Below are 23,445 nucleotides of genomic sequence, written 5' to 3'. Positions count from 1 at the left end.
CTGTATTCCTCTAAATCAACATAAACCATCACACCGCATGATTTAATCTAACTTTTTGTGGCGCATGGACTCTACCATTTATCTATCGCCCGGTTTATGTATATAACGCCTTTCTATGTGCGGTAGTCGCCGTTGATAGTAATGTACTCATGGCTGTAGTCGCAAGTCCAGTACGTAGCCTCCTTGTTACCAGTGCCAAGTCTGACAAGGATCTCCAAGTCCTCAAGCTCCAGAATCTCAGAGGCTCTGGCCTCATCAACCATCTCGGGCTCGCCGTTGACCAGCAGCTTCAGCTCAGCGCTACCATCGGTGGGGATGAAAGAGACGTTGGTTTTCTCAGGAACGACCTCGGGGACATCAATGACAGCCTGACCAGGCTCGGAAACCAAAGAGTAACCAGTCGCGCACAGAATGCGGCCCCAGTTGGCGTCACGGCCGTAGAGAGCAGTCTTGACAAGGGGCGATCTGGCGATGGTGCTGGCAATCTTCCTGGCAGCCTCCTCACTGGCAGACTCGACGACGCGGATGGTGACGAACTTGGTAGCGCCCTCACCGTCACGAACGATGAGCTTGGCCAGGTCGATGGAGAAATCGGTCAGAACCTCCTTGAAGGCGGCGTAGTCGGGGGAATCCTGAGAGGTAATCTCCTTGCCGCCGGCAGCGCCGTTGGCGAGAAGGGCCATGGTGTCGTTGGTCGAGGTGTCTCCATCAATGGTGATGCTGTTGAAGGAGCGGTCGACGGCGTGCTTGAGGACGGAAGGCATGACGGCAGGAGAGATGGGAGCGTCCGTGGCGACAACACCCAGAAGGGTAGCCATGTTAGGGTGGATCATACCGGCGCCCTTGGTGGTTCCGGCAATACGGTACTCGACGCCAGGCGAAGAGGGCAGGGTGAAGGTCTTGGACATGAGCTTCGGGAAGGTGTCGGTAGTGCAAATGGCGGTAGCAAAGCTGAGCCAGTGCTTGTGTGAAGAGCCCAGAGCTCCCTGGGCAGTCGGGACGTTGTCGACAATCTTTGCGATGGGCAATCTCTGTCCGATAACGCCAGTGCTCATGACAATCGTCGACGAGGCATCGCCAGCACCACCAACGGCCTTGTCAGCGGCGTGGGCCATGAGTGAGGCATCCTCAAGACCTCCCTTGCCAGTGACGGCGTTGGCACATCCTGAGTTGATGAGGACACTTCGGATGCCCTTGTTGGCCTTCTTCTTCAACAAGTCCCTGCTGAAGGTAACCGGCGCGGCCTGGAACTTGTTCTTGGTGAAGACAGCCGCCGCAGCACAGGGACGGTCTGAGCTCAGAAGAGCGAGATCAGGCTTCGTCTTGTTCGAAGGCTTGACTCCAACCAAGATACCAGAAGCCTGGAAGCCCTGGGGATATGTGCCCTCCGTCGGGATGTACTTCTTCTTTGCCGCCGGAATGCTCTCAGCGGAGACCGAGTAGCACCGCACAAACTGAGCCAAGTGGCCGGGAAACCTCTTGACGGGCTGCGACATCCTGTCGATTGGGAGCGCCCAAGTGATGCGACAAAACGTAGGATATGTGCGGACTAAGCTCGAGAGCCAATGGCTCAGGATTCGGGCTGTAGAGGTTCTGGTCCCGTGTGAGATGTTCGTCGGAAGAAAGAGTTGTTAGTCACGAAAGAGACGAGAGATTTGGGTGAGTGCGATAACGGCAGTCACCTAAAAATTTCGGCAGGGGTGTCACAGCGCTGTTACGCAAAAGGCGCATTGGGACCCAGGACTGAGTCCTGATCCTAGCCATGGACCCTGAAGCTGTGGTCCAAGTCGGAGGGCCGAGTCAACATGACCGAAGCTTCTGATTAATCTTACATGCGGCCTTTCATTTGACTCCCTGCTTGAGATGCGAGGAAGTAGAAGGGAGATGACTCCTTCTCAATGACACAGGAATTTGGAGCTCTCAGAAAGGAGTTGACGGGAGTCTTGCACATGGCTCATGCAGGTGCGCTGCGCTGGACTTGAAGCGCTGAAGTCGGATGGCGGGGAGCGGACCCACTCAAGCTTATCGCACCTGTCGCGGTGAGCTTATCGCTCTGCGCAGACAGAAAAAATTCTAGAATCTTGCGTCTCGGTCCCTCCAGCTTCTCGTGTCGCGCGACCAGTTCAATTCAACACCCATCTACACCGAACGAGTCCCTGTCGCCCACAAATCAGTCACAATGCCGCCAAGCAAGACGAAGACGATCAAGAACAAGCACGCCCAGAGGGGTTCCGGTATCAAAAATTCCAAGGAAGCCTCCAGGAGCGGCCCTCCCGATGGCATCGTTAGGAAATCGAAGGACACCCCGAAGGGGACGAAGCCGCTGAAGGGTAGCAAGAAGTCTGGCCTCGAGGCCCTCTTGAAGAAGCGCAAGAAGAAGGTCTACACGGAGAAGGAGCTCGACATTCCCAAGCTCAACACGATCGTCCCCGCGGGCGTGCAGAAGCCGAAGGGCAAGAAGAAGGGCAAGGTCTTCGTCGATGACAGGGTAAGGCACCTTGTGGCGCGATGACATCGGTGTACAACATTTGCTAACGAAAGGCGAACAGGAGAGCATGAACACCATCCTCGCCATGGTTCAGGCCGAGAAGGAGGGTCAGATCGAGTCCAAGATGATGAAGGCGAGACAGATGGAGGAGATCCGCGAAGCCCGCAGGGTAGAGGCCGAGAAGAAGGAGGCGGAAAAGAAGTCGAAGCTGGAGGACACCAAGGAGTCCCTGCGCAAGAAGCGCAAGCGCAATGCCAACACCGAGAACGACAACAACATCAACGACATCGCCGTCGCCGGGTCCAAGGCCATCAAGCCCAAGAAGAAGAAGAGCGTGTCGTTCGCGTAAATGCATCCGTCGGACATCTTGCCTCTACATTAGTATCGGTCTTATTTTGCATCATGGGTGGCGTTCAGGAGTGCCGAAAACAAAAAGAACAGACTGGACTGGGATGTGCGGCAGGGGACTTTCAACCCTTTTGCGAGTTTTGGTGGCGTTCAGAGCAGATACCACGGCGGATCTTGCCCTTCCGCATCAGCTTAATGCATTACCTAGGGCATTCTTCATCACGTCGGGTGGCCAACTGGTGATGTACATCTTTCTTTATGGCGAGTCCATCTATTTGTCTTATTCCCTGTCTATAGCTCTGTATAATCTCCAGACACGTCTAAATGAAAGGGAAATGGCTAAATCTATACTCTGTTTTGACGTTCTATCCAACCCTACTACTCCCGGACCTTGATCTCCATTCTGTGTTTTGCCGCATCAAAGTGGTACTCTGCGCTGCCATTGGTTACGGGAATTCCGTTCGTCTTGGGAGGCAATGCGTTATGATCCACGTTGAAAGCCATGTGGTTGAAGAAGTTTGTGACCGGCTTGGCGTGCCATCTTCCACCACCCGGCTCAAACCAGCAAAGGTGGCCGCCGAGAGAGGTCGTGCACAGAACCGTGTAGGGGTTCTTTTGGAACTCTTCGTAAGGAATGGCCTCTTCCACTGCAATCTGTCGGGTCTGTGAGCATGATATCATGATTTGGCGCATGGCGGGAACACTTACCGGATCGTCCTTGGCGTGAAGAGCGAGGAAGGGAACCCTGATGGCCAAGACGGCATCGCAAGACGAGGCATCTCTGTAGTATGCTGACTCCGTTGGGTAACCCCAGCTGATGCACCTGCGGCAGTCAGTAAAGAGTTGGCTTTTCACTAAGTTTTGACACATACTGGACTTCTCTGTCGAATTCATCGAGGTACGTGACGTTGTTGAGACGCTCGAGATCTAGCTTGGTGTACTTTTCCATCGCCTCTCTGTGGCCGTTGATGAGTTGCTTCATGCTCTCTGCATCCATGTGTTAGTTGGATGTTGAGTTGTTTAAACCAAAATATGGAGAACTTACGGCCCATAACTCTCTGGTAAACCTCCCTTCCAATGAGTGTTCTCTTCAGTGCCTTATTGGCGACCTCCAAGTTGAAGGGGTTGGAGCAAACGATAGCAGCCGTCAACAGACAGTTGGTACCCTCCTCACCGCAGTACTATTAAAGTCAGTATGAGATATACACAAAAAGCAGTTAACAGCTCCCACTCACGTTTGTCAACATGTTTGCGCCAAGGGAGAAGCCCAGACCAAACAGGGGCCTGTTGGGGAACTTTTCTCTCAACCACTTGACCGTCTGATTTCAACATCGTGTTAGTCACTTCTCACTAGCAAACCCTGACGAGCAACCGACCTGTCTGAAATCCCAAGTTGCCCTTGCGTTGTACAACGTGCCGCTGGTAAACTTGCTCTTAGCGCAACCTCGTGAGTTGACAACGCAGATGTCCCATTCCCCAGACTCGACAAGCGGTGCAATCGCATGTCGCAGGTAGATCTCATGAGATCCACCAGAAAGACCGTGAAGCACGACCAGCTGCGGCCTCTCGTCGTCTGAAGGCAGCGCCGCGAGCTCATCGTCCTTGAAGTAGACCGTTCGGGGCGGGAGAGTCTCGTCCGTCTCCTCGAAAGGCTTCGTCACAAAGTCAACCGCAAATGTACCCTCAACAGCCTTGGAGTCGGCGTCGAACACATGGCGCTTGTAGTAGATAGGGGGGCCGTGTTGCTTCGTCGCCGTCCACATCGTTTGCACGTGGCCATTGAACAGGAGCGGGTTCATCTGGCACGGCGGTATGACCTTTTCGCAGACCTTGAGAATATCGGTCTTGGAGCCATTCTTCTCTTTCAGCGACAGAGGTGCCGGCGAATGCGTGAAGTTGATCTTGGCTCGACCTAGCCACTCCATGATTCGGAGATTTCGGGAGAGTGACGCTCGAGACAGATTGGCTTAAGTAGGAACGGTGAGTGGCGGGAGTGGCGCCTCTAGGTTGTTTTTGAAGAGTTGGGGTCAGGTAAGACAAGCGCTCAAAAAGTCACAGAGTGATCAAAATGCAACCTTTCCTCAGAAAACGGGACGAAGTTGAGAGCTATCACGTTAAAATTATATATGGCCATGTGAAAATGGAGGATAGAGACACAAGTCATGACGGTGGAGCCCCCAAGGGGCCCCCAAAATGCCCCCGTAGCTTGTTTGATACCGCTGGGACAAACACCAACGGCGGCAGAAAGGCAAGCGGACGACTTGTCTTCTTTTGGTGCAGCACCGAGGCTCACTCCAATGAGGTAGATCGGCACCGGGTTCACCGATCGCCCGTCCTGCAGAGAAGGAATTCGGTCCTATGCGAGCATATGTACGAGTCCCGAGAGCGTGGACAAGAAAAACTAGCAGTTGAGCAGCCCAAAATACAGAGGCAGCTCGAGTTAAGCCGAGGCACAGGCAGGTAGCCACCCAATTAGAGTGGGCTGTTGAGTCGGACATTTAACTCATTCTTGGCCGACTACGTAGCTTCAGGAGGCGAGCACTCCTAGTGTTCTCTTCTCGGCCAGTCGAGGCGATGGGTTCAAGACCATCAGTTTCAGTTACGGGCTTCTCGCCCGCTTCCATGAAAATGAGAATCGTCGAATGAAAAGAAGACTGGTACTGCGTAGGTTCTGGCAACAATGTGTTCCAGCCAGGCGAGACGGGACCAACCCAAAGCCGCCTCGAATGTCATGGGTTCGGTGTCCCGTGCATCGGTCGATGACCCGACTACCTAAGGTAGGTAGTCTCGTCTAAGTGGATCCCCTTCCCATGCACGTGTAATTATGTAAGGCATGCAGGGGCTCTTGGGCATCTCCCGCCAGTGGTTCCTGACGTGAGCCTCGCGACCTGCAGGTGCGGCTATTGGACAGCAACCGCGTCGCAACAATCAGCCCAGTTTTTGTCGCAGTCGATTCAACAAGGCGGCCATCGTGACGATTTGTAGCGACGTCTGCGCCTGCGCTCCCTATGCAGTCCCAAAGATGACCTACCGGGGCTCCTTGCCTTCGGGGCAAGCCTTTAATGGCCAGCAGCACCTACCTCAGACATACCACGATCCATACGGCAATGGCAACCCTAACGGCCAGAACCAAACCTTCCAGAATGTCTCCTATGGCAATCTCGGACAGGCGCAACCTTCCCATGGCAACTTCCATCAATCGCCCGTTCCTTCTCCCATCGTACCTCCCGCGCCCGCGCCGATGAACATGCAGCCAAACGGCTACGGCCACTATCCTCCTGCCTACGGCGGCAACTTCCCGCAGCAGCAGCAGCAACCGCACCAGCCGCAGCCGCAGCAGCACTATCCCCAACATCAAAGCCAACAGTCCTTTGCCCACAGCAATGTGATGAACTCCCCCTTTGTGTCTCCCCATGTACCTCACGCTGCTTTTCCTCCCCAGAAAACTCAAGCAGTGCGATCGCCCGCCCTCGTTACAGCACCCGTGCCGACCCCAACAGCGCCGACCTTCGCCGAGTACCAGCCGCACACGCCGCAACAGCCGCAACATCAAGCCCAATACCAGCAACACTTTCAGCAACCGGTCCAGCCGCAGCCTCGTCATCAGGTTCAGCAACAGCCGCAGCACGTACAACCGCAGGCGACGCAGTATGCCCAGTTCTCTCCGCCATCAATGGGTCACAACCAGAGTGTCCCCGTTCTAAATCAAGCCTTCGCGGAACCCTCGCAAGTACAACCGAGTCCAGAGCCCAACCACGCGAACTCTCCCGTCGTCCAACCTGCCAGGTCCCCCAGTCTGGCGAGGAAGTCGCCTGCCATATCGTCTATGAATTCCCCGGCGGTGTCATCGCGGGGTTCCCCGGCACTGTCCACAAAAGCGAGATCCTACGATACCACCGCGATCCTCATACACGTTGCCGAGGAATGCTTCGAGAAAGCTCACCGCGGCGTGCAAAAGGTCGCTGCGTCGTTAGCGGAGGAGCAGGTGCGCGAATACCAAAAGCTGATCACTACCGGACTCGCCTGCCTTGAGGCGGCTTTCCAGAGCAACCGTCTATCGCCGAGACAAGAGGCCCGGGCACGGTTGAGATATGCCTCCATTCTCTGCGAGGAGACTGAGAACCTCCAAGAGGCCGAGACGGCGCTCAGCAAGGGTATTACTATCTGCGAGAAGGTTGGTTCCACACAGCTCCGCCGTGCTGATCACCGTACTGATATACCCCTAGCATAGATACGCTGACCTGAAGTACTGCATGCAATACCTGCTGCTAAAGGTACTTTTTCAACGAAATCAAAAGGCGGCCTTCATTGCCATTGACAGAAACATATCCGACTCTCAGACGTGCGTCGCTCCCGTGATAGTGAGAACATGGACGTGCTGACTCATGGAACAGTTTCAAGCACCATCATTGGGTCTATGCCTTCCGCTTGCTGAAGGCTACATTCCATGTGCATGCTGGTACTCCTCCTGATGCCCCATTGCTGGAAAATCTTCGCTCTCTTGCGATAATGGCAATTGAGCGTCACGATAGCGCAATGGTAGTGTTTGCCTCTCTCCTCGAAGGTCTCGCACTGCTTCGGGTGATTCGGTTTGATACGATTGAGCGTGTGCAAACCTGCCTTGCTCAGGTATCCAAGTATCAATTCGACCCGATTGTTCGAATCCCGCAGCTAGAAATCTTGACATTGCTTCTCGATCTAGCCTGCAGCATGCACCAAAAGACGCCGGATATCTTGATACACAAGCTGAAGTCTCTTCAAGCGAAGTTGGACGACAACATGAGTTCTTCGACATGGAGCGACCTGAATCCTGAGATTCTGATCCCGATCAACAAACATTCGGCACCAGCCGCCATCCTGAGCGACGACACGAGCGCTATTCTCAGAGCAGGGTCATCGAGACACGACTACGTGGTGATGACGTTCATGAATAGACTTGAGATTGTCGTTTTGACGTAAGTTTCCCAGAGCTGTTTGCATAGGTGCAGTGCTAATGCCATGCAGTTATACCTTTAGTGGCCTTGCCGGCATGTACAGACCTGGTCCAGAATCTAGGAGAAGTCACGAGTTCTGGAAGGAGGGGTTTGAAGTATTGGCGAAGTGTGAGTCTAAATGTGGTTCAAATTGGACTGTGCTAATTCGATCGAAGGGAACAAAGAAGTGGTGCCAAAGTTGTCTGGCTCGTCCCTGCAGGGGTCTATCGAGCAGGCCAAGTGGAGGACTGAGATGTTCTGCTATCTGCAAGCTCTGACTGGGCTGTACTTTGCCACTCATAGCCAATGGTCTAAAGTCGAGCAGTGTGTGGCTCAACTCCAGCAAGCGATTACGCCAGCTGTCAACGACATTTTCAACATCTTCTCGCTATATCTTTCAGGAGTCTACCATCAAGGCACGGGCGACCTTGAGACCGCTCTCATTCTGTTTGAGGACGAACGGCTGGACCTTCTGGCGGGTTTTGGTAATTCCAGCGGCAAGAAACCAGCATACATGGAGCTGTGCATTCTCGCTGGTCTGAATCGTCTTTGGATTCTCCAAGATCCCGCATATCGCGATTCAATGACTTCAACCGAACTCTTGGACAAGCTGAGGGGGCACTGTATCGAGCACCAGGACCCAGACATCCGGACTGCTTTCAATCTTGTTCAAGCAACAGCTCAGACCAATCCTCCTCCGTCAATGCACCAGATCAAGACGAGCATCACAAACTCGCTGAATGGCTCAAAGGTTACGGGGAACACACATTGCTTGGCGATAGCCCTGAGCATCATGCGGTACAGGCTATTCGACAACGTGGTGGGAGAACAGGCTCTCAAGAGCGCGAAGGCAGCTTCCACGCAGGCCAAGCGGAGTGGGAATTTGCTGTGGATGAGTGTTGCAGATGGCATGTTAGCCGACTCTTTTGAGGTACAGGCAATGTTTGCAGATGCCGAGGCAGCACGACAGACGGCGACAGAGTATGCATCTTACGCGTTGACAGGCAAGGAATAAGCTTCGGTTGAGCTTCGTTTGTAGAGGGCATAGGATCTGGCGTCTGGAACGGTATTTGGTTTGACGTGAGTTGGTGGTTGTTTGGGAACGCATAATACCCCCCACATGTATCGCTTCCGAGCGAAACGGGCGGCTACTGGGCTGATATCACCCATTTGATCCCGTCACAAAAAAAATGTCGTTAATCGAATTTCAAGTAAAAATTCCCGTCCAGTGTTGCTCGCAGGGCCAAAGAGGTGAGGTCGTTTCGGACGGATCATAGATGTACAGGGATCAGCATGGCAATTAAGGTCCCGGCAGGTGGACCCGGTCGCGTCAATCATTGCGCGCCGTAGAACCAACCAAAAAAAAAAATTCAAGACCGATTACAAGCCCACCCTCTTGCACAGTTCCCCAATGCGCCCCAGGGAATTCGTCGACAATCCACGCAATGTTCCGTGCGAACCGTCTGCGTATTCAAAGCCTCAGGGTATCGCATGTTTGCGTGTCCTGCAAACCATCTACAGCATCGCCATGTAGAGTTCGACCTCCCTTCCTCACGAACGCCACCCTTGCTGGTGGCCGAACGTACTCAGACGATGCCCAGGCACCAGCTGCTTCCGAAGCCGCAATGGCCGACTCGACCGGCGAGCAACTGCAGAAGCCAAAGAAGAAATCCAAGGGACCTCGCCGCCCGATGACTCCCCGCCGAATCACTCCAACGAAGAAGACAGGGACTTCGGATCAAACCCCGCAGGTCTCCACGGGCGAGCCGACTCCCGAAGTTATCATGGATGTCTATAAATCTTTACAGAGCCTCGAAAGAAGCTATCGTTCGATCAACAATAGGATGGCTGGCCTGCAGAGAGAGGCGACAAAGTCCCCCGAAGACTCCGACACGACCGGGAAGGGGGAGAAGCCTATTCTCTATGATGCGTCGCTAGTGCGACAGACAAAAAAGCTGAAGGCCAAGATTGCCACGGTCAAGGGCACTTTGAACGTTCTGAAAGATGTTCTGGGCAACCAGCAGATCCCTCTCGAGAGCTTGACGAAACGACCGAGCGAAACAGCATCTTCGCCTCAGCCCGCCGGCTCGAAAGAGGTTGGAGAATCAGATGCGCAAACGAAACCACGAAAAGGCTCAAAGGCACCGAAGAGTTCAACCAAATCGCAGGGAATGTCGGAGCAAAAGGCAGCTGGGGAGAGAAAGGCGGTGCAATTGACATCGTTGGCCGGTCGCTTTGCTCTTGCGGCTGCCGATGCGTCAGCATCTAGCGCTTTTACCAGTTCCCCAACATCGAAGACACACGACGACGGAAACACTAAGTCGGCCGATCCTAAAAAGAAAGGGAAATCCAAGCGACCCTTGAATGTCGAAAGAGTCCATGCGAACGAGCTGGCTTTGCAACCGGTGGAGCAGGACATGCCTGAAGTACCAAAGTTGTCATATGGTCTTGATAGAGCCCTGTTCAATCCTGGGGTTTACCAGTTGCAAGATCCGCACTCTCGAGTGTACAACTTCGACCCCTACCTGGCAAACATCATGCCGATAAACGAATTTGACTTCAATGCGCTGAAGAAATATGTCACTTCTTCAAAAGACCAGACTTTGTTTGGACTTGCTTCAAAGCTGGAGAAGAGGTACTGCGGATCTACCTCGAGCATGACAGCGATGCTATCACACTTTCACTTCCTGCTTTCTGCGTGGCGGCCGATCAATGCATCGACCTTGAGCCAGACCTTCAGAGCTGAGAATTCCAACTTTACCCAAATTATGCGATCGCCAGCCGCTACATTCCTGCATCTCCGCGATGGGGTCTACTCCATCGACGCGGACAAGGAATTCGATTTTGCTAGCATCCTTAGCATGCTAGGAAAGTCTATGGAGAAACTTTTAACGCTACCACGAGACGAGTTTGAGAGGTATAGAAAGAAGAACTCGGATCAGATTACGGAAGAGGAGCGGAATGCTGAAGAAGCCTTTCACTTCACAACTTTCGGAGACTTTCTCATGCGCTCACAACTGGACGCTTATGATTCACGCTTGCCTGGCACCGGCATGTTCGATTTGAAAACTAGATCTGTTATCTCCATTCGGATGGATGCCACGGGATACCAGAAGGGTCTGGGTTACGAACTTCGGAATCGATTCGGTAACTGGGAATCCTTTGAACGCGAATACTACGACATGATTAGGTCAACGATGCTCAAATACTCTCTGCAAGTGCGGATGGGCCGAATGGACGGTATCTTTGTGGCATATCACAACACTCAGCGCATCTTCGGTTTCCAATACATCAGCCTAGAGGAGATGGACTTGGCTCTTCACGGTACAGAGGACAAACAGCTCGGAGACCTGGAGTTTAAGCTTAGTCTTCACCTGCTCAATAAGGTGCTAGACCGTGCCACCAAGCGTTTCCCTGGACGTTCAATCCGCCTTCACATCGAGACTCGGCCGACCAACCCTCCACTCATGTACATCTTCGCAAAGCCTGTTACGCATGAACAAATCGAGAAGATCCAGACGACTCAACATGCAGCGATTGCCGAATACGAGAAGGAGATTCTTGGACTCGTCCAGGAGGGAGAGCGTGAGCAACTGGAAGCTGAAGACGTAGATTCAGAATTGGAACAGGCGGCTGAGGAAGAAGTCGAGGCTGCTGTGGACGGAAATAGGAGTCAACAGCTGCAGACCCAGGAATTCTGGGAAGAAATGCAGGAGAAGGTGGATGCAGCTATCGAGGATGATGCCTTGGGTGTCGACCACGTGCGCGAAGCCATTCGCGATGCTCTTCAGCAAAGCGGGTTGCTAGAGGCAAGATCTCCCCAAGAAGCGGATACTTACGTCGATGCCTTACTCGGAGTTCTGGTCCGCAGCGCCAAGGATGTTAAGCAAACCAAATCCACGAATGTCGAGAGCGGGTCATTGGCAGTCGAAATCGATGCGGCAGGCGAAATGAGTGTGTCAGACAAGGCGACCACAACCGATGAGCTCACGGAGACTGCGCAGGCAAACGCGCAGGCAGCTGAGACGGAGCTGCTGCAAGACGTTGAGTCTGATGCCGCCGTCGAGGAGCAGGATTCAGCCGCACGCCGGTCTCGCGACACAAGTCTTAAGGAGCTCATTCTCCGCCTCGCCCTAAGCGTAGATGAGAAGCCTGAGTACGACGATATTCAAGCAACCGACGAAGATGCAGTATCAGACGACTCTAAGCTTTCAAACTTTGGACTGATTCTCTCGGAGCTCGTAGCCAAATCAAAGGCCAAAGACAGCGGTTTAACTACGAGAGCGGATGAGATCGACGCTCCAAGCAACCCCTTGACAAGCCCAGAACATTCAAGCCAGGAGACTGTCGAGCGCGGACCTGAAGAACAGGAGGATGCGGACGATGAGCTTTTGGGTATGCACTTGACAGTGCGGAACACCGTCAACGGAAATGTGGTGGAACGTCCGGTCTCCAAATCCGAGAGGCTGGATTGGCAACTAGAGTACTCCCTCGATGAAATGGACGTGGCACAGGCTCGGAAGCTTTACAGGCGCCTGAAAGACAGGCGAAGAAAAGCTCTGGAAAAGGGAGACGAGCACCGGGACACTGAGTGGTACAAGATGTTCAAAGGGAATCTGAAGAAGTTCAGTGATGAGGGTCGTCGATATCGCCAGGAGAAGGACAACATTGAGAAAGATTTGCCGGTTCATGTCTTCGGCAAGGATGAAGTCATGACGTACGACGAGGCGTTTGGATATTTGAAGGAGTGGAGGAGGCACCCGCACGAGGAGCTGAATGGTAACGAGTCGAAGGAAGGGAACGTTCTTGATCTTAAGGACGTCGGCGCGGAGGAAAATAAAACGGAGACTGAAGAGAAGCAATCCTCGTCCTAGCGAATGTACGACAAAGAAAACTTGTAAACTCATTGTATATAATCACCTGTACAATAGAAGCCTGGGAGAATGATGATGTATCCTGGTTATTCATCTCTAACCATCACGCACGTGATTTGGCGTCCACACGTCTTTGCGGGAGGTTTGTCTTTTTTAGAGTAGACCTCTATTTTAGCTGTGCTAGAGCGACTACGTTTCCTATGAGCTCATGTGCACTCTACCTTACCTTACTGTCGTCGCCGTCATCACCTGTATCGTCATCGTCGCTCCTATTGTCATCGTCTCTGCTGTCGTCGTCTCTGCTGTCGCCGTCTCTGCTGTCGCCGTCTCTGCTGTCGCCGTCTCTGTCGTGATAATCCTTTCAACTACCGTCATTTCAACTACTATCTATAACGAAGGTATAATTCGAATTTTAGGTATGACGTATACAGGAAATTCAGCCGCGCAGTCAGAGGAAAACCACGCGATCTCCTTTACTACTGAAGCTCCACTGGTCCTCAGAGACCAGGTTACCTTCAGAACGTTCAGGGCTTGTATTCACTTCTTGATTCGCAAACCACTAGCGAGAAACCTCCCAACCGAGTTGACAATACACGCCAACGTTCTAAACGCCACTTCTTTATGTTCTTCGCTCACGTCGCACTGCTCGTAATGCCAAGCCTCGGATGATTGGGTGCCGCCAAGGGTTCATGCACGATGCTGACGCTGACCTCTGTCCCAGCCTATTTGAAGCCTGGTCTCAGCGTTGTTTAAATCTTTCAACCGCATTCAGGCTTTTCGAAGACGCAGTCACTCTCTGTCACCAGAGTTTCTCGACTTTCATGTCCGATGCTCGAATCTATCATGTCTCCTGCGGTAGACTCACAACCCGACGAGGTTCAAGAACACTTGAGCAGTCCTCTTGTGTCTGATAAGCAAGAATCATCAAGGCATTCGTCCCGTCTACGAAACTTCCTCAGGAGCTGGCAAAGACTGTCTTACATCTCAATCCCGACCTGTTCACCTGACAGAGTCACTTTTCATCTCTGTGGACGCTGCCGCGAGCTTGAGTGGAGACTTCTGCGCCCACAGCTACCAATTACCAGTGTGCATGATCATGAACTGGCCGAGTTCAGATATGAACATCACAACTGGGACTCTCTAAAACAGTCAGCTGGACGAGGCTGCAGACTTTGTCAGGTTTTCAGAGCCGGCTGTCTAACCCAGTTTCAGGAGAGTTCCTCAGATAACAGGCTGGAGACCATGAAAGAAGTAGACAGCTGGATTCAGAGCCACCCGTCAGGACCAACCCTTATTGATGGTCGTGTCATAAGAAGAGCGCTTCGCCAGAGGTCCGATGGGCGCACTCATCTGGAGACTAATAATCCGAAGCACCGCTGGGATTGCAGTTCTATTTCCTTCAGATTCCTTAGCTTTGAGAAAAGAGCTGGCTTTCTAATTGGGAATGATGAAGGCAAGTTCGTTCGTTATTTCTTCCGAGAAACAGACCGAAAGCCAAGCTTTCAAGGATGTGCAAATCTGACTGGACACAGGAAATACCCCCAGCTTACAAAAAGGGGGGTTCATGGCCAGGAAATGTGACAAAAGTCCAGACTTGATGCTCGCTAAGCAATGGATTTCGCATTGCAATCACGACGACCACGTTTGCACAGAGAGATACACGTCTAAACAATCAGATCAGAGCGGGAATCCTACACGTCTTCTGCAAATAGATAATGATGCTCACCGGGTCCGGCTAATTCAAACAATTCAAGGGGAAAGATACGAGTACGTCACTCTAAGCCATCGATGGGGCCACAAGAAAACCGCATCAACCAGGAAGGAAAATGTCCACAGCCACGTACGCAGAGGGATTCAGACGTTAGATCTCCCTGCAACATTCAGAGACGCTGTTATTGTGGCACACACTATTGGATACCAGTACTTGTGGATCGACTCGTTGTGTATCGTACAGGACGACACAGAAGACTGGGAGCTTGAGTGTCCTCGAATGGCATCCATTTACCAGGGCTCCGTTTTGACCATAGCGGGAACAGCAGCAATAGACTCTCATTCCGGTTTATTGAGAGAACGGGAGTTTCTTGGGAACACTTCATAACAAACGAAGCTGCGATATCGCGATGAGCTTGGCAATGCTCAGGAGCACCTAACTCTGTACTACCCAGGACGACCCTCTACCCACGGTGGTCTCCATGACGCCTTCCCTGAGTTACCTGAAGACCATGCTCGTAGTTCAGTACTGCAAAGCCTCGGTTGGACGCTTCGCGACACCCTCTCTGAATTCCCCGAAGTGCCGGACCACAACTCCGTACTGCAAGGCCGTGGGTGGATTTTCCAAGAGGGCCTCCTTTCGCGTCGCACGCTCAATTTCGCTCCAGGACAGATGTACATGGTATGTCATCAGGGTGCACGATATGAGACGAGCCTTTATCAGGGGGTGTTCCCTCATCCTGACTCAACTGTAAATCCAACCTATCCTCCCGTTCATGCAACAAGGTGGGAGACGGATTTCGGATATTACCGTTGGTGGAGGGGAACAGTTGCAAAGTATTCGTCGTGCCAATTTACCACCATCATGGATCGCTTGCCAGCATTATCGGGAATCGCAAATCGCTTCAAGCCTCCCGAGCCGGATCAATACCTTGCTGGGATATGGAGACATGATATCCTGAGATCTCTGCTTTGGAGGCGCAGAGGGAAGCCACATAGCGATGCACCTGCTGAATATCTTGGGCCCAGCTGGTCTTGGGTGTCTGTACCAGCCAAAATCGAGTTTATATATGTTGAAGACGGGAGTACATCAGTATCTTGTGCAAGTTTGGTGTCCGCTGCTACAGTGCCAAAGGGAGTCGACGCCTACGGAAGAGTTGCCAGTGGAACGATATTGATCCGAGGCAAGGTAGCCAAAATAGCCTTTGAAGAAGCTGTTCAGAAGGACGAGCAGTTTTTGAAGCCACGGCCTGTCATTTCCAGACCTGGTTGGTGCGAGCCTCCAGAGTTCTATGTTGACGACCCCGGATGGACACCTCCTATATCTGAATCTGCAGAAGTAGATGATGCTCCTGACGACGAAACATACCCAGAACCCCCGAGATTTCTGCTCCAGCTGATCAGCATTGTGCGGTTTATTGATGGCAGAGCATACCTATTGGCTCTGGAGCGAGTGTCTGGGAAGGAGCTCGTATATCGACGGCTCGGTGTTGTCGTCAGGAATCAAACGCGAGTCGACATTGATGAATTTGTGGAAAGCTTCGAGGATTGGGAAGAAACTGAGATAGCTATCATTTGACACAAGGGATGATCGAGACGAGATTGTTACAACCATAGGTTGGCTTGCAGCTGATGAGTTCGAAATTCAAATTTTCATTCGGAAGGCTATTTCATGAATGCGAGTCGTCTAAAACACAGTGCCATCACTCTTGATGATGATGGGACTCGACTTCGTCTTCGGCCTCCGCTGCGCCGCAACCTCACGCCCGGACTTCCACGTACCAGCCTCCAGGAGTTGCGCCATGCTGAGCTGAACACCATCACCCATGCGGGGTTGGATCTTGCCGTACAGCTTGTCAATCAGCACCAGCGTCATGGCTCTCCACTCAACAATCACATCGTCTCCCGCATCAAACATGGGCAGCTCTTCACCCGATGCTATCAGTCCGCGGTCGAGCGTGTCTTTCTTCAGGACAAGCACACCGAGATCGACGAACAGACCGCCGTTGCGGTATTCTGGTAGAGCGGTTAGAGAGTCTGCGTTGGTCCAATCCAAACCCAAGACCCTCTGGAACGGAACCATCAGGGAGTAAGTAAGCCATTGAGTGAGCTTGTGGAAGGGTTGGATACCCTCTGCGGGGTCAGAGCTGCCGGATGTGTTCTTGAGAGTGCTCAAAGGCCATGCGTCGCCAATCGGTGTGCCATTGATTGTCGTTCGGTCCTTGGGCCAGCAGGGAATAAGAAGAGCTTGGAGGGTATCCCAGAGGAAGAGAACGTCGAGCTTAGCGTAGTCGCCGACTGACTTGATCAAGCAGTCTAAAGTTTCATTAGTGAGGAGTCACATCCAAGTTAAAAAGATACGAGACTTACCAACAAGGTTACCTGGGCGGCCTTCAGCTCCGAAGACATCTGGGTGAGCGAGCAAAGAGCCTCCCAAGCTCCTGAGAAGCGCCGCACGAGAATCAACTCCCAACATGGGGTTGCTGTCAGACACTTGGAAGCCCTTTGCAAGCTCGTCGGTCTGGAGCTTCTCCAGCCCCTTGCCTATTCAAAACATGTAAGCTTTCTATATACAGAAAAATAAAGAGCCGTAGTGCTTACCATCAACTATAGGAATGGTTCCTGAGGTATAAGACAAGGACTTGAACATATGAAGACTGGCTACAGCGATTCCCTCACTACGCTCATAGACTTGATCGGTTCCGGGCTCTGTATATCTCCAGTGGTCGCCTGCACCAGCATCCAAAAGTACGGAGACAAAGAAGAGGTCGATGAGACGACGGGTCACTTCGGTCTTGTCGCACCCCTCCTTCTTCCACTCCTCTATGATGTTGGCGACGCGGGGCACATCTCCGACTTCAAAATGTTGCCAGCGCCCGTGAGGAGGGATGGTGTCAAACTTGTCTGGGCCGTAGTCACGCTTAAGGTGACATATTAGTTGGAGACAAGATTGAGGGAATCGGATATCCCTTACCTTGATCACAGAAGCAACGAAGTCAACAACCTCATCCAGCTTATCTTCCCGAACCTCAAAGTGGCTCAGCTTGCCAGACTTGGCGGCCTCTCCCACAATCTTGGACCGATCGCGGACAGCCTTAAGGGAAAGCAAATACTTGACTTGAGAATCCATGGTGAATATTGATGAATGTTCAAAGGAGATAGGTTTGGATGAGATCAAAGAGGGTGTGAAGGTGGTCGTTCAGCCGCTGCAGCAGTGGTAAGCCGGGGAACCCCGCACTCATATAGCACTCGTGACAGGCCTGGTTTAAGCCACTTAGGCGGGGGATATGCCTAGCAACAGTGCGCTAGTGGCCTGGGAACGCTGATGCATGCAAGGGATGTCGGGAGGCTCCGACGAGCTTATCTCGATTGTAAGAGGCGGTGGCCCCCGGGCAAAGAGGAGAACGGTCCGCGACTCCATCAAGGGACAACATTGAACGTCGTGATTTGACTCGAATTGCATTACTTTTAGTCAGACCCCTTTGCAATGAGCCTAGCAAACAGTGGAATTACTACTAGTTATTGACCTGGCAATGCGGGGTAGTGACGTTTCGAAGGCCAAGATGCATTACCATCACGCGCCGCTGAGCCCCGAAAAGCGACGGATATGCATGCATGCCCATGCAGACAAACGTAGCTGTCTTCATTAAGTAGTTTGTCACTGCATCAAGTTTGACAAAGACTAACTTCTCAGTGAAGCGTACTCAACAGCCAAGACAGCGAGAAACACGTTCCCGGTCACTGATAGACTATCGACACCAGTTGTTAACTTCAATGCGTGATAATATTTACGATGGTCCCAGAGGTATCTATACGACTGTTAGCAATGGCGACCCCGTCCATTTGAAGTGACGACAGACCATTGCAATGTTCTCGACCTATTTTTGACCAACTCCCATGATGTTCCTTTCCTTAACGCCTGCTTTGCATTACTGTGATATCCCATTGAGGGCAACTCGATACCGGTAAAAGCGATCAACATCCCTGAACCATTCATCGCCTTGGGAAACCGGGCGGGTTGAAGCCCGGAGGCGGCATAAAACCCGCAGGAGCGGGAGGAGTTCCAGTCTGGCCCGGAGGAGGGACGGGAAAGTTAGGCGGAGGCGCAGCGAACCCTTGAGGCGGAGGACCGCCGCTAGGAGGACGGAACCCGGGGGCGCCGGGGTGGAAGTCGGCAGGGTTGGTGTAACCACCCTGGCCTTGGGGCGGACGTGCTGGCAGACCGGACGGAGGAGGCGGGAGGACGTGACCACGACCGGCCCCGGGTCCTCCCATATTGTGCGGCGGCGGCACCGCATTGTACTGCGCAGATCCTCGAGGGGGAGCGAATCCGGCAGGGGCCCCAGGATTAGGTACGGGAACTGGTAGACCGTTCGAGGGGTCGAAACCGGCGGGCGCAACGGGTACGGCGCCTGCAGGAGGGCCATTCCCGTTCATCAAGAAAGCTGGCGGTACTGCCTGGATCTCGGGCACGATGTTCCTCTTCTTCGCCTGTGCAGCCAGTTCACGCTCCGCTGCATCACCATGCCTCTCGCCCTTTCCGTCTTTCTTGAATGCATATTGAACCGAGACTTCCTTGCTGGCAATGTACTGTCCGTGCAAGTTTGCTATAGCTGCATCGGAGCTCTCGAAGTCGGCGTACGAAATAAAACCGAAACCCTTGGAGTTGCCACTGTCTTCCCTGGCAACCTTCGGCAGGCTGACCAGCGGTCCAAAGCGCGAGAACGTGTCGTACAGAATCTTTTCGTCGACCATAGGATCCAAGTTACCGACGAAAAGCTCGGCGCCAACTTCTGCCTGCTTTTGCTTATCGGCACTGGCTTTGTTGACGCGCAGCGATTTGCCATATAGCTTGATACCGTTCATCACGTTCGCGGCGTACTCTGCGTCTCCGGGGGTGCGAAACTCGACGAAACCGAAACCTTGATGATTCTGGGTGACGCGATCGCGGGGCATGTGGATGTTGTGAATGGGACCCATCTGGAGCATTATCTCGTAAACCATCGCCGGGCTCGCGCGCTCGTCGATGTTTCCGATGTAGATGGTCGCATCTTTGTCCTGTTCCCTACACAACCAGATGGTTAGCTTACTTCTCCATGCGCTTGGATCGAGACGCACCAATGCCTGTTCTGCGCCATTTTGGTTTTCTGGCACTCCTAGTGCGATCAAGAACCCAGAGGTAAAGAAGATGAAATGCGTGGGTAAAGGTGTGTTTGGGCGAAATGACAGCAGTTGTCCAACCTCCAGCCTGGAAATTTTGGCCTCGACATGAACGCGGTCGAGCTGCGAAAAGGTACGTACCTTATCGCATTGCAAGGTCCGATAAGAAAGCTTGCGTGGTTGTTCCGGCCCCACTGGAGTCGCGAATTTTCCGGTGAGGCAGCTGAGAAAAAGTTCAGGTCCAGTCCAGCGCATCCACCATCGCCCGTCCGAACGCACGACGACGAGACCCCGCGTATACAGGCGAATACCCCCGTCGAGCACGAGACTTGACCGGATAGACCAAAACTTCACACGTCCAAGTCTGATACCGCCGTCAATATGTTCGCCCTCTCCGAAGAGTCCAAGGTACTACAGCGCCCCGCAGCTTGCATGCCGTCGCATCAAACAGAAACTCATCATCGATTCTACAGGAGCGCATTGGCAAGATCATTGAGATCTCCCGCGTCGCCATTCACTAGTATGCTTCCATCACATTTCCATGACTTTTGACCAAATTACTGACAGAGCTGTAGTGGCTACCTTCCCTTGATCCTCTACCTTGGTACGAACGACATGTTGAACGATAGATAACCATCGACCTGAAACTGACTTTCCAACCACAGGCTACACTCGCAGCGAGCCTCGCCCGCCTTTCATTCGGTATGCTTTATTTTCACGATATTTGTCGCTGACTTGAAAGCTAACCCTTCGCAGCCTCCTGTCCCCCCTCTCTTAAATGACAAGCGGCTCGACGTCGACTTTATGTACTATACAAGGCTTTCGCAAAATACCTTCAGGCAAGCCAGTATTTCAGGGATGAAATCATGGATATCCGGCTTGGAAGGCTTGGGAGGAGAAGGCCACGGCCTCGACGAACTGTACAACTAGATATGTAATCGAATGAAACCTCTCTGACGACCCAGACGTTTTCCCGTATCATGGATTGGTCTCAATGCAATGGGAGTGAGCTTTCGAACAGAAATCTGGAGTTGGGGCCTGTCGATCGACCCTAAGTCGGAGACCCAGAAGGACTCGATCTAGGGGTCGACTGCGCTTCATTCCAACAGAGCAAAGATACAGGATGGGCAGGCTCAAAAGCAGGTCAACGTGAAGAACAGATCAGTGGGGCAGAAAGGAAACGCTCCGTAGATGAGCTCTTCTGCCTCAACGCCGAAAACGTTGTGTTGGGTAATGCGAAATTGATGTCCGATGTGCGCCTGTAATTTCTTAGCCTTCCGAATGTAAGAGATCGGCCCAAACTGGAACATGCACCCATCAACACTGCCGTGACAACTAGAGTCATTGACGTCTGCATCCCTCGTCACAATGAGCCGTTGAAGAAGTCGGTTGTGGCTAGAGCTCCAATTATCGTGGCGGAGCCGCAATTTTGCGAGCTAAAAATGACGTAGCAATTTTTTGTAAGCTGCTGTCAGCCACACTACAGCTTCACTCACTCTAAGCTACCATCTTCGACTTCCACCTCGAGAGCCGGCGTCGATAGACTGCACGAGGCACGTTTACATCTGAATTTTGAAATGTGACGGAAGGTCTCGTTTCTATGTCAGACAGCAAACATGCGGGCCTCTCACCCGCGCTCGTCGAGTCCATCGCCGGACTCTCGGCCGGCTCAGTCGCGACGTTGACGGTTCATCCGCTTGATATCGTCAAGACTCGGATGCAAAGTAAGTAAACCCCTTTTTGGGATCAGAAATCACAGAAGACTGACAGAATTCGCAGTCCACAGAAGCACTGCCGGAACCTCGACCAGCCTGACTACAATTTCCCTCATCCGCAGTCTCACCCAGAACCCGCGCCCCATCGCATCCCTTTATCGCGGACTGACGCCTAATCTCATCGGTAACGCCTCAAGCTGGTCAGCGTTCTTCTTTTTTAAGAACCGCGTTGAGCGCGCCATTGCGTACTGGAAAGCCGGGCCGCTTGCGACCTCACACGGCTCAGGCGCAGACTCGCGAAGTCTGACGAAAGAGGTGCTCTCCACGCAGGACTTCTTTCTCTCATCTGCCCTCGCGGGCGCCCTCACTCAAGTCCTGACGAACCCTATTTGGGTGCTCAAGACACGCATGGTATCATCTGATCGCACCGCCGTGGGCGCGTACTCCAACATGTGGTCTGGGGCGCGCCAACTGTACATGACTGAAGGGTTGAGAGGATTCTACCGAGGACTCGGAGTGAGCTTGATCGGTGTTTCGCATGGCGCGGTACAGTTTGCTGTGTACGAGCCTGCAAAGAGAATGTACTTTGCCGGCCGGAGGCAGAAGGGTGACAACGGGGGCCGGCTGAGCAACGAGGCGACCGTTGTCATCTCGACAGTATCGAAGCTTGTGGCCGGTGCTGTTACCTACCCCTACCAAGTCCTGCGCAGCAGACTGCAGAACTATGATGCTGATGAGCGGTTCGGACGCGGAATCAGAGGTGTTGTGAGGAGGATATGGCAGGAGGAGGGATTCAGGGGCTTCTATCGAGGCCTGATGCCGGGTGTTGTTAGGGTGATGCCAGCTACATGGGTTACGTTCCTTGTGTATGAGAACGTCAAGTTCTACTTGCCTCACTGGGCAGAGTAATTATAATGATAGCGATGAATCAAAGGCTATTCACTCAACGTCTGAAACTGGTCTTGATGATGTTGACTCGTATGCCAAAGGTCGGCTGTGAACAACGATGGCGTTCTCGATCATGTATGAAGCTCGCAATGCTTCAACATATGATTCCAAACCGTGATTTAGGGTTTGAATCAAGCCGGTCTTTCCACGGTGCTAGCATCAAACCAAGAGATGCTGCTCATGATGCAGGAAAAACAGCGACGCGGTTGGGGAATCAAAGACGGCTCATTTCTCAAAGGAGCTTCTGAGGAGAGCCGAGTAAGTTGAAATCATTCATCACTTCAACTTATGCGCAACCAAACTTTTGAGCCCGCCGATAGTAAACTTATCAAGAAACGTGGTCTGCTACCTGCTCCAGACAATACGCCACGCTGATGCGAGCTTCCAGCATACCAGGTCAAAGCTCCCTGCCGTAACTTTGAGGTGGGAGAGTTGAGGCGATCACCATGTCTATATAAATAGTAACGGTCAAAGGCTAGCCACAGGATGTGCTCTTCTCACATTCCCTTGAGGCTGCCCAACTTGATTATATGACTGCGGTAACGAAATGTAAAATTGCATTGCCCACCAACTTCTCAAGCATTCGCAGTACGATACTCGGTGAAACTCGTCGGCAATGGATTATGCGCCCAATCGGCAACAAATATAGCTCTCACAGTTGCGGAAAACAAAGCAAACCACGGTTCAAATACAGTCTAGGACCACAGCTGATGCACAATCTCACACTTATGAGTTGAGGCCATGAGAAATATCTTGATGATGGACTAGAGGGACGAAAGGATGAACATCAGATCAACCATGTCCAGTTTCGTGTTTAGCTTTCGATCAAAGAGTGAATATCCTTCATGATTTTATAGGTCCATTGTAGCTATACGTATCAAAGTGGTCCAGTGTCGTGGATAGACCGCCCGGTGCAGCTTCAACGCCCAGCAACCCAACGCTGCTATAGTTGACTGTCAATCACACCGACTTTCGAAGCATACCAGGTTCTTCAACGATATTCTCAAAAGCTCGCCAACCATTGACTTAATGCGATATGGGTGACACATTCCACTAAAGCTTCACTTCCTTGGGGAAATAGAGACCCCCTGAAGCCGCGATGATGTGAGGTCGAAACAAGGCAAGATGAAGCGAAGAAACCGCCTCAAAGTCTTGGTTTCTTCGTCATCAGATTAAAAGAACAAAAGTGCGTATAATGATGCAAGATTTCTCATTTCCTTGACGCAACC

General features: G+C 52.4%; 8 protein-coding genes across 8 annotated transcripts; 4 read left to right on the top strand and 4 right to left on the bottom strand.

The window, feature by feature from the left end:
- Positions 1-113: 113 nt before the first annotated feature.
- Positions 114-1,496, bottom strand: CGCA056_v004715 (Arginine biosynthesis bifunctional protein ArgJ; the record flags this gene model as incomplete). Its single annotated transcript, XM_037319970.1, has 1 exon — positions 114-1,496. The coding sequence occupies one exon, from the start codon at positions 1,494-1,496 to the stop codon at positions 114-116; it is 1,383 nt and encodes a 460-aa protein (XP_037180543.1).
- A 683-nt stretch (positions 1,497-2,179) lies between these two features.
- On the top strand, positions 2,180-2,837 carry LOC1 (60S ribosomal subunit assembly/export protein LOC1; the record flags this gene model as incomplete). The annotated part of the gene is made up of 2 exons (XM_037319969.1): positions 2,180-2,488; positions 2,550-2,837. 2 exons carry the CDS (start codon positions 2,180-2,182, stop codon positions 2,835-2,837), a joined length of 597 nt encoding a protein of 198 aa, XP_037180544.1.
- A 377-nt stretch (positions 2,838-3,214) lies between these two features.
- On the bottom strand, positions 3,215-4,761 carry CGCA056_v004713 (putative esterase; the record flags this gene model as incomplete). The annotated part of the gene is made up of 6 exons (XM_037319968.1): positions 3,215-3,490; positions 3,545-3,659; positions 3,709-3,823; positions 3,882-4,017; positions 4,072-4,155; positions 4,213-4,761. The coding sequence occupies 6 exons, from the start codon at positions 4,759-4,761 to the stop codon at positions 3,215-3,217; spliced, it is 1,275 nt and encodes a 424-aa protein (XP_037180537.1).
- Positions 4,762-5,858: 1,097 nt separating this feature from the next.
- On the top strand, positions 5,859-8,824 carry CGCA056_v004712 (MAU2 chromatid cohesion factor-like protein; the record flags this gene model as incomplete). The annotated part of the gene is made up of 5 exons (XM_037319967.1): positions 5,859-7,010; positions 7,063-7,178; positions 7,231-7,791; positions 7,841-7,938; positions 7,986-8,824. 5 exons carry the CDS (start codon positions 5,859-5,861, stop codon positions 8,822-8,824), a joined length of 2,766 nt encoding a protein of 921 aa, XP_037180538.1.
- Positions 8,825-9,254: 430 nt separating this feature from the next.
- Positions 9,255-12,683, top strand: CGCA056_v004711 (mRNA degradation protein pet127; the record flags this gene model as incomplete). Its single annotated transcript, XM_037319966.1, has 1 exon — positions 9,255-12,683. One exon carries the CDS (start codon positions 9,255-9,257, stop codon positions 12,681-12,683), a length of 3,429 nt encoding a protein of 1,142 aa, XP_037180539.1.
- Positions 12,684-16,080: 3,397 nt separating this feature from the next.
- On the bottom strand, positions 16,081-17,523 carry urg3 (the record flags this gene model as incomplete). Its single annotated transcript, XM_037319965.1, has 4 exons — positions 16,081-16,709; positions 16,764-16,937; positions 16,995-17,313; positions 17,368-17,523. The coding sequence occupies 4 exons, from the start codon at positions 17,521-17,523 to the stop codon at positions 16,081-16,083; spliced, it is 1,278 nt and encodes a 425-aa protein (XP_037180540.1).
- An 863-nt stretch (positions 17,524-18,386) lies between these two features.
- Positions 18,387-19,531, bottom strand: sap-49 (Splicing factor 3B subunit 4; the record flags this gene model as incomplete). Its single annotated transcript, XM_037319964.1, has 2 exons — positions 18,387-19,458; positions 19,512-19,531. The coding sequence occupies 2 exons, from the start codon at positions 19,529-19,531 to the stop codon at positions 18,387-18,389; spliced, it is 1,092 nt and encodes a 363-aa protein (XP_037181546.1).
- A 1,622-nt stretch (positions 19,532-21,153) lies between these two features.
- FLX1 (Mitochondrial FAD carrier protein FLX1) lies at positions 21,154-22,177 on the top strand (the record flags this gene model as incomplete). The annotated part of the gene is made up of 2 exons (XM_037319963.1): positions 21,154-21,277; positions 21,333-22,177. 2 exons carry the CDS (start codon positions 21,154-21,156, stop codon positions 22,175-22,177), a joined length of 969 nt encoding a protein of 322 aa, XP_037181545.1.
- Positions 22,178-23,445: the final 1,268 nt, after the last annotated feature.

The sequence above is a fragment of the Colletotrichum aenigma genome, assembly GCF_013390185.1.
Source record: "Colletotrichum aenigma strain Cg56 chromosome Unknown KSG_Cg56_contig03, whole genome shotgun sequence".
NCBI classification, from domain to species: domain Eukaryota; kingdom Fungi; phylum Ascomycota; class Sordariomycetes; order Glomerellales; family Glomerellaceae; genus Colletotrichum; species Colletotrichum aenigma.
The sequence above is the reverse complement of the archived record's forward strand: the minus strand, read 5'-3'. Positions and strand labels throughout refer to the sequence as shown.